At 35.4% G+C, this 12,845-nt stretch overlaps 2 protein-coding genes across 2 annotated transcripts; both read left to right on the plus strand.

The window, feature by feature from the left end:
* The first annotated feature begins 2,518 nt into the window (after positions 1 to 2,518).
* LOC116214825 (cold and drought-regulated protein CORA-like) lies at positions 2,519 to 3,569 on the plus strand. The gene is made up of 2 exons (XM_031550302.1): positions 2,519 to 2,731; positions 3,105 to 3,569. The coding sequence occupies exons 1-2, from the start codon at positions 2,623 to 2,625 to the stop codon at positions 3,353 to 3,355; spliced, it is 360 nt and encodes a 119-aa protein (XP_031406162.1). The 5' UTR covers positions 2,519 to 2,622; the 3' UTR covers positions 3,356 to 3,569.
* Positions 3,570 to 10,715: 7,146 nt separating this feature from the next.
* LOC116213226 (holotricin-3-like) lies at positions 10,716 to 11,610 on the plus strand. The gene is made up of 2 exons (XM_031548090.1): positions 10,716 to 10,924; positions 11,175 to 11,610. Exons 1-2 carry the CDS (start codon positions 10,816 to 10,818, stop codon positions 11,345 to 11,347), a joined length of 282 nt encoding a protein of 93 aa, XP_031403950.1. The 5' UTR covers positions 10,716 to 10,815; the 3' UTR covers positions 11,348 to 11,610.
* The last annotated feature ends 1,235 nt before the right edge of the window (positions 11,611 to 12,845 follow it).

Below are 12,845 nucleotides of genomic sequence, written 5' to 3' on the forward strand. Positions count from 1 at the left end.
TTGATTGAAATAATTTTGTTCATTTGGTTTAACTAATCTTTTTTTATTCAAAAATATATATAAATACAGTATTTTTTAATGTAAATAAAGCATTTAAAACAACTAACTCAACATGATGAATTTAACATCTTTTAGTCATCATCAACTTGTAAATTATCAAAAACTTATTTTTACAATATCTTCACCAGATTTGACGGAGAATTTTGAAAATTCAAAGTTGGAGCAAGGGGTTGTTTAAATCTTTTTGGATAAAATAGTATCCTATAATTCATCCTAAACCAACCCTGACTAGGATTAGCTCCTCATAGATAGATATATTTTCAATCTAATCCCAATCCCAATTTTCCATCTTGTTTATCACCAAATATAGCTTTAGGATTTTAGAAATTCTGTCACACCTCTAATGCCAACCACCAAATATGGCCTTAGGGTGAATCGAAATAATTACTTGAATTTCTGGTGAACTACCAATAATTTACAGAGGCTTTTAAGTGAAATTTACTTGTTCATGGAAGTAATATACAGAAAGTTAGTAAATTATTCACCCCAAAAAAAAAAAGTTACTAAATTATACTGAACTTTTCAACTTTAGAATCTTAATATTTTTTATAAGTAAACTACCTGTGAATATAAGTTATTTACAGTAACATAGAGTGAATTCTACGGGTTTGAGAAATTTACTTTGATTTTTTAGTGAATTATTATTTTGGTGGTAGAAAAAGAAAAGAAAAAGGAAAACGGTTTGAATGGAATAATTGTTATAGAGGACAATTTTTTTCTTTAATAATTCATTCAAATTTCATTAATAGATGTGATTTTACAAGGCGAAAATCACAAAAAGTTTACAAAATGATCAAAAACAATCCTTACAACTAGAAACAAGGAGAAGCATAAGGAGATACTTACAAAAGAGATATAAGACAATGCATATAACCAAGTAATAAAATCTAAAAGCCTATCAACATCCTATTTAACTAAACAGTCCGCGAAAACATTGGATTCTTTAAGAGAATGTTGATATTGCACTAAGTGAAGTACACAACAGACGACTGAATGTCCAAGAGTATACTCAGATATTGGAATCTGACTCGATGATGAGAGAGGAACCGAGGAAAATGAAGTTCGAATCGGAGATTTGCAAATCACGTCTAATTGCAAGCAACTCAACAAAATTTGAATCTATTAAGTAAGAAGAATATGAGAATAAATAAATAATAAGATCTTTTGAATATCTGATAATGATATTTTGTTTTTAGTGAGATTTGGGGTGGTCCCCAGCTTGGATTATTCGAAGAGGTGGATTAATATTCGTGTGCTGTAAGTAGTTCGCACTGTGGGATCGTACGTATCATTGGGATGTTTTCCTTTTAGACGTTGCACAGTGGCATGTCGAACTAACAAGGATGAATTAACTTGATCTCCTGGAATCGCATCATTAGATAATAGATATTTTCTATATTTCCCACTAAGTTGAGATTACAAATTGTAAAAAAGGAAAAATAAAAAAAGATAAATATTATAGGATATTTTACCATCGATAGATTTAATGTGGACAAACTTTATTTATAATATAGGAAGTCGAAATTCATTAAAAACATCTTGTTATTAAGAGTAAATCGATACTCAAACAGAAATGACAAGTGGCTTGAAATCACACAAGAAAAAATGGCAAAAGTGTCTATTACAATTAAATATCCTCTAAAAATTAAAGTCAAATACAAGGCACTGTGATAGTAGACTAAAATCTATTAAATTTGAACCAATTTGTCACCTCCCACTATATTACCCTGACGATAACTAATTACACGAGGGATTTAGATTCTTCTACGCAAGAAAGTTTCAAGACTTCTCTAAACAAAAAAAATTGAGCGTTTCATGCACTAATTACATAATTCTCGGATTTTCAATCGTATCATGCTGGGGGCTGAGTCATCACTATGCACCAGGCCGCCCGATCGCTTGCCCTCTTTATTCTCCCTCCCTCCATCATAATTACTTTGAGATTTTTCTCAAAGTAAAACTGTATAATTCTCGACTATCGCATCTTATTAAGAGAGTGTCTTCATTCCGAAACAAAATTCAAATTAAGGTGCTTCTAAATTTCTGAGTTACTGACTCCCCGTCACTCTATAATCCATATAACCATAGAAATGAGAATGTCCAAAGCGTGGAGAAACATTGGAATAGTACTGCCTCCTGACATTGTAATTTTTGTACAGAGACCTAACATCTGCCAACAGTAATTAATATCACAATACAATAATTGAAGAGGAAGTGTCATCTTCTACCATCTTATTATACGCATTATCTTTTGACAAAAATACACAAGAAAATTAGTAAATTAAGGCAAAGGGGGAAGTAGCTAAGACATAGCAAGTAGAATATCAGATACAAACAATATTGTTGGGGCCCACATGTGAAGATAACCTTGATCACTGGCACTCCGACACTTGGAAGTTTGGATTTCATCTCTATCCGTCATCTTCTCTCTCCAGGGATATCTCTATAAATAGGGCCAGGCACCTCCCTTTATTTTACCCCCACCACATCCAGCACTACTAGCTCTTACTTCTACTACTAGTTCTTGACTTCCCCCCTTGTGTGATTGAGAGAATTTTAGCAATGGCCTCGTCAAAGGTCCTCCTCCTCCTCGGCCTGGCCTTCGTCGCGGTCGTTCTCATCTCATTTGAGGCGGTCTCGGCTCGTGATCTCGCTGAAGTCACCCAGACTGGTAAATTACATTTTTCGTTTCTCGGGATATCATATACATGCAGCATATGAATACGCATGCACCTCCTTGCACCTGTGAAATGATTACTATCTAATGGCATGGTGGAGTTAATTAAGATATATGTATTCACAATTGAGTTTTGATCATCAAGTGGTCGAATATTACTCGTGGATGACGGGGAGTGGTGATAGTACTTCTGCTTCGGGTATAGGCTGTAGCCACTGTACATAATTAACGCTTGATGCAGTCAGACATATATATATTGAAGAAAGCATCACATGAAATGTCATTCGAGACTGGAAACAAGTGCAACGAAACTGATACACAAAGATTTATATGACATCTCTTGCATAATGTTATTTGACTTTTGCAGAGGAGACTGTCGGGTCGGACCACTACGGTGGACATGGTGGATACAGACATGGTGGGGGCAAAGGCTATGGCCACGGTGGTGGCTATGGCCACGGCGGGCACGGTGGCTATGGCCACGGCGGGCACGGTGGCTATGGCCACGGCGGGCACGGTGGGCACGGTGGCTATGGCCACGGCGGGCACGGTGGCGGTGGCCACGGCGGGCACCCTGGCCATGGTGCAGCGGAGGAAACTGAAGCCGGGAACAAATAAATAAGTATGAGAAAAATTTCCAGCTCTATCGATGAGAAATCATAGGAGTGATGGAAGTTGGTATTATGTGTTGTGTGTGTGTGTGACATACATAGTTTCATGAAGGCCTTTGTATGGTAAAATAAGCTCTGTGATGCCATTGGCATGCATGGAGAGAGTCTACTGGAGTAATTAAGGTTTTCAATATTAAGCTCTCGTTAGCACTTCCTGTTCTCTTAGTGATGACCCAGCACCGATCGAAAATCCGAGAATTATGTCCATGAAGCGCTCAAATGTTTCTTGTTTAGATAAGTCTCGAAACTTCCTTGTGTAGAAGAATCTTAATCCCTCGAGTAATTAGTCATCGTCAAGGTAATATAGGGGGACATGGCAAATTGGTTCAAATTTATTGTATTTGACTTCGATTTAGAGGATATTTAATTGTTATAGACACTGTGCACGTGGCGATGCAGGAGAAATTTCAATAGGTACATAAAGTAATTATTGCATATTTTAAAAACAATACTCGATTCAATTTGAGTCCTAATGGTAATAGATCATCTGTATGCTAAGAGGCTAAACTGCCTAATACTTCTTACATGGAGATTATGAATTTTCGTTGGGGTCTCGGGACATAAATATTAGAGTTGCATATATATATTTGTCGAAGTCTCTAATCTTATCGTGAGAAAGTAGTTCCTATATTTCTCACCCGTAAGAGTTGAGATTACAAGCTGTAAAAGGGCAATAAATAAAGAAAGAATACAAAATATCACTAAATATTATAGAGTTGACAAAGGGAATTTTATGCGGACAGATTTTATTTATAATGTATCAAAATTAAGTGCAAAACGATGTTCAAGTAAGAATTTATATTTATATATATTTATATATATAGTAATTCAAAGTATTCTCAATGAAAGTATTCGATTCATTTGTTGAGAAGTTTCCACGTAAGGTTTCTCGATAAATAAAGAGTTAAAAATTTATCGTCTCTTCACATTTTTCACGTTAACTTTTCTAATTTTTACTCTAATCTCTTCATTTCTCTAAAAATTAATGATTTTTGAATTTCCTTTCATTAATTGAGGAGCTTTCACGTAAACGTTCTCGGTAAATGAGGAGCTACGGGTTTGTCGTCTCTTCACGTTTTCCACATTGACATTTCTAATTTTTACTCTCATCTCTTCATTTCTCTAGAAATTAATGAATTTTGAATTTTGTAATAAATTTTCAATATGCTTATGCGTCTTCCTAAAGTATAAGTATTCGCGCAATGCTGGCGGAATGACTAGTGAATTAATCAGCCAACAGCCTGAGATTAAAGGCAAAAATGTCTATGTATCCTCTAAGTTAAAGTCAAATACAAGACACTATGCATGATAGAGACTAAAGTCTCCTGAATTTGAACCAATTTGCCACGTCCCACGTCTTGCCAACGTAATTAATAGCACGGTACAATTATGGAAAAGGAAGGGTCATTTTCATCTGATCTTATACGTATTACCTTTTGACAATAACACATGAAAAATGGAAAAACTAAGGCCAGAGCGAAGGTATTAGGTAAGACCTGGCACGTATAATATATATCACAGACAAACAAAGTCAAAGAATGGAATAACTGTTATATCATATCACATTACGTGCCTATAATTCTTCCTCTTTACAGGTATGAATTATCATTTTCCACAATTTTTTGGGAGTAATTTTTATATTATATTCTTCCTCTTTACTGCTATATATAGTAGTTATTTGTAATGACAATTTCGTTATTATACACCTTTCATTTTAAATATAAGCATTATAGATCCTTTTTTTTAATATTTATCTATATCGCATATTACTATTCTTTGCTCTTGAAATAATTAAAACAAAAAAATCAGCTTTTCTTTCGCTAAAGTCACCAATAAATCTATTTGAACATTTTGAAATTTAATTTATAAAATAATTACTAATTTTTTTCCCATGAGCATTATTACTGAAAAGTTAACTAAAAATGTGGACGCTCGTGCGACGCGCGGGTCACATGACTTGTTGATAATTACATGGAAGGTTATGAATTCAGGATGATGTCTAGGAACTACGAATATTAGAGTTGCATTATTTTGTTGAAGAATTGTATTATACCATGTAATGTTTCAAGCTTCAAAGTTAAAGATACACACAAGAAAGTATCGAATTTAATCTTTGAAAAGAGAATTTCACTGAATACTAACCCAACTATATAAATTTCATGAAAATAATTTCACTAAGTATCAACTAACAAATGTAGACGGAAATTAAAATGAATTATCTAAGAACAAAGTAAATAATTTTTAATAATATTATAAAAATAATGTCAGCTCAAACGTGTAGTCAGGGTTTGTTGGATTTCTGAATATCACGTGGTTAAAGTCTAAAAAAGGAAAAGGAACAATTTAATTAAGTTTGGTTAATCTTCAATTTGATTCTATACGTACATTTGCCAACTCTTAGTGAATAAAAATCTATTTCATGATCATAAACTGCATGTAAAATTTGATTTACACAGTTATAATAATTAAAATTTGCTAATAATTATTATGCCATCCATAATTTATAAGTTTTTTTTTAATTTAAGAATCAAGATTAATTTGATAAAAAATTACTTGAACAAAAAATTGAGTAAAAATATTTGTAAATGAGAAAAGATAAATACGCTGCAAAAGATTTTACAAATAAAAAATAAATACATGATTAAAAAAATGTGTTAATAAAAGTGTTAAGTAAACCGTAAAATGTATAGGAATAAACCGTAAAATATTTGTTTTTATGCATTACCTTAATTTTGATTGAAATAATTTTGTTCATTTGGTTTTACTAATCTTTTTATTTTATATTCAAAAATCTATATAAATAAAGTATTTTTTTATGTAAATAAAGCATTTAAAACAACTAACTCAACATGACGAATTTAACATCTTTTAATCATCATCAACTTGTAAGTTATCAAAAACTTATTTTTACAATATCTTCTCCTGATTTGACGGAGAATTTTGGAAATTCAAAGTCGGAGCAAGGGGGTGTTTAAACCTTTTTGGATAAAATAGTATCCTACAAATCAACCTGACTAGATATATTTTCAATCTAATCCCATTCCCAATTTTCCATCCTGTTTATCACCAAATATAGCTTTAGGATTTTAGAAATTCTATCACACCTCTAATCCCAACCACCAAACATGGCCTTAGGGTGAATCCAACTAATTACTTGAATTTCTGGTGAACTACCAATAATTTACAGAGGCTTTAAGTGAAATTTACTTGTTCATGGAAACAATATACATAAAGTTAGTAAATTATTCACCCCAAAAAAAAAGTAAGTAAATTATACTGAACTTGAGAATCTTACTTTTTTTTATAAGTAAATTACCTGTAAATACAAGTTGTTTACAGTAACATAGAGTGAACTCTACGGATTTGAGAAATTTACTTTGATTTTTTAGTGAATTATTATTTTGGTTGGAGAAAAAGAAAAGAAAAAGGAAAAAGGTTTGAATGGAATAACTGTTATAGAGGACAATATTTTGTTTTCTATTACTCATTCAAATTTCAGTAATAGAAGTGATCTTACTAGGCGAAAAATCACAAAAAAGTTTACAAAATGATCAGAAACAACCCCTACAACCAGAGACAAGGAGAAGCATGTGGAGATACTTATAAAAGAGATACAAGACAACTCATATAACCAGGCAATAAAATTCAAAGGCCTATCAACACCCGATTTGGCTAAACAGTTTGTAAAAATATTGGATTCTCTAAGAGAGTGTTGGTACTGCACCAAAGTGAAGTGAATAGCAGACGACTGAATGTCCAAGAGTATATGCTCTGATATTGGAATCCGACTCGATGATGAGAGAGGAACCAAGGAAAATGAAGTTCGAAGCGGAGATTTGCAAGGCACATCTAATTACAAGTAACTCAGCAGGATTTGAATCTATAAAGCCAAAAGAAGATGAGAGCATACAGATAATAAGATTTTTTGAATATCGGACAACAATATTTTGTTTTTGGTGAGATTTGAGGTGGTCCCTAGCTTGTATTATTCCAAGAGGTGGTTTTAGCTAGTGATATAATATTCGTTTGCTGTAAGTAGTTCGCACTGTGGGATCGTACGTATCGTTGGGACGTTTTTTTTTTAGACGTTGCACGATGGCATGTCGAACTAGCAAGGATGAAACTTATAAGTAAGTCTATAAGTTCTCGAGAGAACTAAATTAATGTGAACCTTACTTTAATAGACTGCTGTTTCCTTGCATGCCAATGGCATTACGCACACAGCTTATTGTTTCAACCGTACGAAGGCATTCACGAAACTACGTACACGTACATTAACTTCCATGATCATTCCTGTGATAGATTTCTCATCGATCGGAGCTGGAAATTAGCTTTTGTCTCGTACTTCTATAATTAGTTGTTCCCGGCTTCGGTTTCCTCCGTTGCACAGTGGTGGCCATGATGGCAGTGGTGATGGTGGCGCGGTGCCCATCGTCGTCGTGGCCATAGCCACCATGCCCCTTCTCGTAGCCATAGCCTCCTTTGCCGTGGCCTTTTCCCCAGCCGTGTCATTGCCCACCATGTCCATCAAAGTGGTCCGTCCCCACAGTCTCCTCTGCAAAGTCGAAGTAAAAGATACCTTCGTGTGTATTGGTTTCATTGAATTAGTTTCCAGTCTCCCATATTGAAGTTTATACATAATGTCTTCTTGATAAAAAAACATAAGTCCGACTGCGTCAGGCATTACGGTACTCTATAGAATATATCATGGAGTAAAATTCTATATTCTACTCGATATACTCCACGAGAATTCGACTATTTGGTCAAGTACTCAATCGTGTACACATATATTGGTTCCACCACTCCATTTCCATAAGATACTAGTTATTTCATAGGTTGAGGTTGTGTGTGTGTGCGCGTGTATATATGAGTTGGTTACATTATATGCACGATATCCCAGCCAGTAAAGGAAAAGTAGTTTAGTTACCAGCATGAGTGGTTTCGGCAAGGTCACGGGCAGAGACAGCTTCGGATGAGATGAGAACAACCGCGACCAAGACGAGGCCAAGGAGGAGGAGGACCTTTGAGGAGGCCATTGTCAATGTCTCTCTCCAGTCTCAATCACAAAATAGGAAATCAAGAACAATTGGCTAGAAGTAGTAGTAAGAGCTTAGCTAGATGCGTGGTGGTGCAGTGCAAGTAAGGCAAGTGCTGGCCGCGCTATTTGTAGACAGATGGATGGAGCGAGAGAGGATATGTGGTCGGACTGAGATGTATAAGTGTAAATTGTCGAGTGCCAAGTCAAGATTAGCTTCATAATTAAGTGGACCCCAGACTTCTTGTTTGTCTTTGATATATGTTAGCTAGGTGCCAGATCTTATCCTACCTCCCCCCTTGCCTTAACTTTCCCTTTCAATACCGAACTGAGAATTGGCTCACATGAATCTATAAAAGAAAATCTTAAATTCAAGTCTTACAATAAAAAAAGAAAAAGAAAAAAAGTGAGTGATCCTAACTCTCTTGTAACCCAAAAGTTATATAATCATCGAGAGAATTTTATTTCTTAAATGGGTCGAGCTGACTCGGCTCAAATTGAGTTAGCTAGTTGAGATCAGTTGAGTTTTTGAATATTATAATCTGAGTCGTAAAAATTTTCTTTCTTTTATGTTTGATTGCGTCAAAAGATAATACGTACGATTAATGATATCAGTAGAAAAAGATGTTTCCTCTTCAATAATTAACTAATGCAATTTGCTAATCAGAGTAGGAATAGTTGTTGGGTCTTATCCGGTAAAAAAATAAGATGTTTGACGAATTCATTACATTATAACGCAAACTCATTTACTTTAACTCCACGCGTTGCGCGATATTTTGTTTACGAAATTTCTCGGTTACTAACAATACTTTTAGATTTTATACATTCCACTAGCATTATTTCATTATCAAAGGCACCGGACGTTCAAGCTAGAATTAATCACTTAATAATTCGAGTTCACACTGAAAAAATAAAGGGCAAAAGTGTATACTTTTGAGAAATTAGGTTGCAGGCTAAGTTCAAATTTTGTATATATCCTCCATTGCCCGACTCCAAGTTGTTTGAAGTTCTTCATCAGCTCCGTCTCCAAATTTGGTTTGGCTTCGTCTCCGGTCCATTACCATGGTATCGTCTCCAACATATATATCCTCTGTAGTGAAATATGAGCGGGACAAAATGATAGAAGACTAATTTGCCACATTCTACTGAAATTTGAACCAATTTGCGACATTCTATATATATATATATATATATATATAGGAATTTAGATTCTTCTGCACAAGAAAGGCTCAATAGTCTTCTACACGAGATTTCTTAGCGTTAGAGATTGATGAGGATTGTCTACCTCGACATGTCCGATCCGTTCCATTTTGATGAGTACTGTCTAGCTCAACATGTCCTATCCGTTCCATTTTGCTCTAGCTGCTCGAGTCGAGGTTTTGGTTTATTGACTCTGTATCATGGACAGAAGTGAAATCATTTTGGAGGGGACGGTGAGCGAAATATCAAACAGAAAACACCGTCGTCATACAATTGGTATCGTAATACAGAGTGTATTATTAAATGCGTTTTTCTAAAGACTTGGTCGATAAATGAGTGCACGTCATAATGTAATGAAATCGTCAAACATCGTATTTTTTATCAGCTAAGACCCAACAACTTCAAACTTTAATTAGCAAAATACACTAATTATTGTAGAGGAAAGGTCATTTCTACTGGTATTAATTGTAAGCATTATCTTTTGACAAAATCAAACATAACAGAAGGAAATTTTTTTTGGGATGCATCTTAATATTTGAAAGTATAACGGATCCCGACTCTCAATTAATTCAGTTCGATTCGAATCAACCTATTAAAGAGGTAAAACTCTCTCAATAATCATATATTTTTTATTTTTTATTATAAAACTGATATTCAAGACTTTGCTTAAAAAGAATGAATGTCGAAATGTTTGGATAAATCTTATATGGTAAAAAGAAGGAAAATTAAGGCAAGATGGGAGGTAGGATAAGATCGGGCACGTATAATAACAAATATCAGGGCCCACTTGTGAAGCTAAAACTCGACTTGAATCTCCTCACTTTGGACGTACATCTCAGCCAGAACAAAGTCTTATATATAACGGGTGCAACACGTGATTAAGTCACAAATTAATAGGGTCTTCAATTCCTTTTAATTTTTAGTAATATCAATAAAAAATTACTGTTTGATAAAAAAATTTAATGTGTCTGGTAACACAGTACCGCGTAATATATCCACCGAACACAATACCTTCTTAATCTGTCCACTTATATTCTCCCTCGCTCCAGCGATCTGTCTATAAATAGGGCCAGCACTTCCCTTAATTACTCCCACCACCACATCTAGTTAAGCTCTTATTTCTACTTCTAATCGTTCTTGATTTCCTGTTGTGATTGAAAGAGACATTAACAATGGCCCCCTCAAAGGTCCTTCTCCTCCTCGGCCTCGCCTTCCTCGCGATCATTCTCGTCTCATCCGAGGCTGTGTCCGCCCGTGAGCTGGCCGAAACCACCGAAACTGGTAAGACTACTTTCCTTTATGGGGACATCGTGCATATAGTCTTACTAACTTATATATGTATGTACCACCTCAACCGATGAAGTCATTAATATCTTATGGAAACGGAATGGTGGAGTTAATATATGTTATACACGATTGAGTTCCTGACCAAATAGTCGAATTCATATGAAGAATGGAAACAAATTCAATGAAACCAATACACACGAACATATATATGACATCCCCTGCACATTTTATTCGACTTTTGCAGGGGAGACTGTGGGGATGGACCACTATGGACATGGTGGACACGGCCACGGAGGCTACGGCCACGGAAAGGGCCACGGAGGCTACGGCCACGGAAAGGGCCACGGAGGCTACGGCCACGGAAAGGGCCACGGTGGCTACGGCCACGGAAAGGGCCACGATGATGGGCACCATTAAATATGTGGCCACAATGATGGGCACAATTAAATAAAAGTACGGGACAAAAGCTAATTTCCAGCTCCAGTCGATATGAGAAATCACAGGAGTGATCATGGAAGTTGGTGTATACTATCATGTGTTTTTGTGTGTGCATGCGTGTATGTGTGCGTAGTTTCGTCTATGCCTCATGGTGAGATAATAAGCTGTGGAATCACTGTAATGCCATTGGCATGCAAGCAAACAGCAGTCTATATGTTAAAGTACGGTTTTCATTAAATTAAGCTCTCTCGAGCACTTCCTTTTGTTTTATAGAATTCCTTGCTAGTTCGACGGGCCATCGCACAACGTCTAATAAGAAAACGTCCCTACGATATGTAAAGGGTGGAAAATTAAGGAGAACGATCCCATAGCACATGTTAAATATACAGAAGCAAGGAAAATTTTAATATATACGTAAGTAACTATTACATACTCCAAGAACAATACCTTATTATAACAAGTTATATGATTTAATCTGAATCCTAAACTGACTATTCGAAAATTCCAAATGATTATCTATATCTAAGAACGCCTACTAATTCTTACATGGGAGTTTATAAATTCGTGATAAGGTGTAGGAAGGAACTATGGATATAAGAGTTGCATATTTTTGTTAAATCTTTTTATACTATGTGATTTTTCGAGCTACAAAGTTGAAGATACACAGGGGGAAAAGTATCGAATTTAATCTTTATGAAGAGAATTACTGAGTTTCGATCAGCAAATATCACTTTTGACAAATTGCGGGAACTCTGGCTGGCGTGCTTTAATTGAAAGATCGATCCGTTCTTTTAAACCCACGATGAACTGGGCTTCATCAGTCGAAGTTAATTATCAAGGTGATGGTTTAGTGAATTCGGCCGAATTAATTGTCAAGCGTGCCGATTCATCAGATCCTACAAATCTTCCAATTGGGCTTAGAGAGAGCCTCCGGATATCAATATCCAACACAGTCCATTAATTCCGTGGGCCGACTTATCATTCAATACATTAAATGAATAAATTCTCTGAATTCACCTCGTAACCAGAATCGACCGACACTTTATCAATCTTTGGGTCTCAAACATAAAAAGGAAAAAATACATACATATATATATAAATATAAACACGCGCACGCATATCGTCCATGGTTAATGGTTGTTCATGCAGCATGCCCAGTTAGATAGTAGGGCCGCAACGCGACTGAAGCAGAATGACAGAAGGAAGCATTAGAAGTTAAAATCAAGAAAGCAGCAAAGCAAAAAAATAATCACATTTACCAACTGAACATTTCTCAGTAATTCTTTCGACATTAAATTAAAAGAGAAAAAAAAATGTTCAGAACAGAAGTATCCGAGGATCATGTCCGACACAAATTCTCCGCTGCGAATGAGAGTCCCCAGATAAGACGAAAGAACACAGACGGTAGAGATGAAAGAACACGGGGAACCCAAGAAACCCCATCCACAATTAGATTAGTCGAGCATCCGACTTTAAT

Source organism: Punica granatum, chromosome 7 (genome assembly GCF_007655135.1).
Source record: "Punica granatum isolate Tunisia-2019 chromosome 7, ASM765513v2, whole genome shotgun sequence".
Taxonomy (NCBI): domain Eukaryota; kingdom Viridiplantae; phylum Streptophyta; class Magnoliopsida; order Myrtales; family Lythraceae; genus Punica; species Punica granatum.

What these genes read in the sequence shown, in the direction of transcription:
- LOC116214825 (XM_031550302.1), top strand. Translation starts at nt 2,623, where the DNA reads ATGGCCTCGTCAAAGGTCCTCCTCCTCCTCGGCCTGGCCTTCGTCGCG. An exon ending in CGCTGAAGTCACCCAGACTG is followed by an intron (nt 2,732 to 3,104) that starts GTAAATTACATT and finishes TGACTTTTGCAG; the next exon opens with AGGAGACTGTCGGGTCGGAC.
- LOC116213226 (XM_031548090.1), top strand. Translation starts at nt 10,816, where the DNA reads ATGGCCCCCTCAAAGGTCCTTCTCCTCCTCGGCCTCGCCTTCCTCGCG. An exon ending in GGCCGAAACCACCGAAACTG is followed by an intron (nt 10,925 to 11,174) that starts GTAAGACTACTT and finishes CGACTTTTGCAG; the next exon opens with GGGAGACTGTGGGGATGGAC.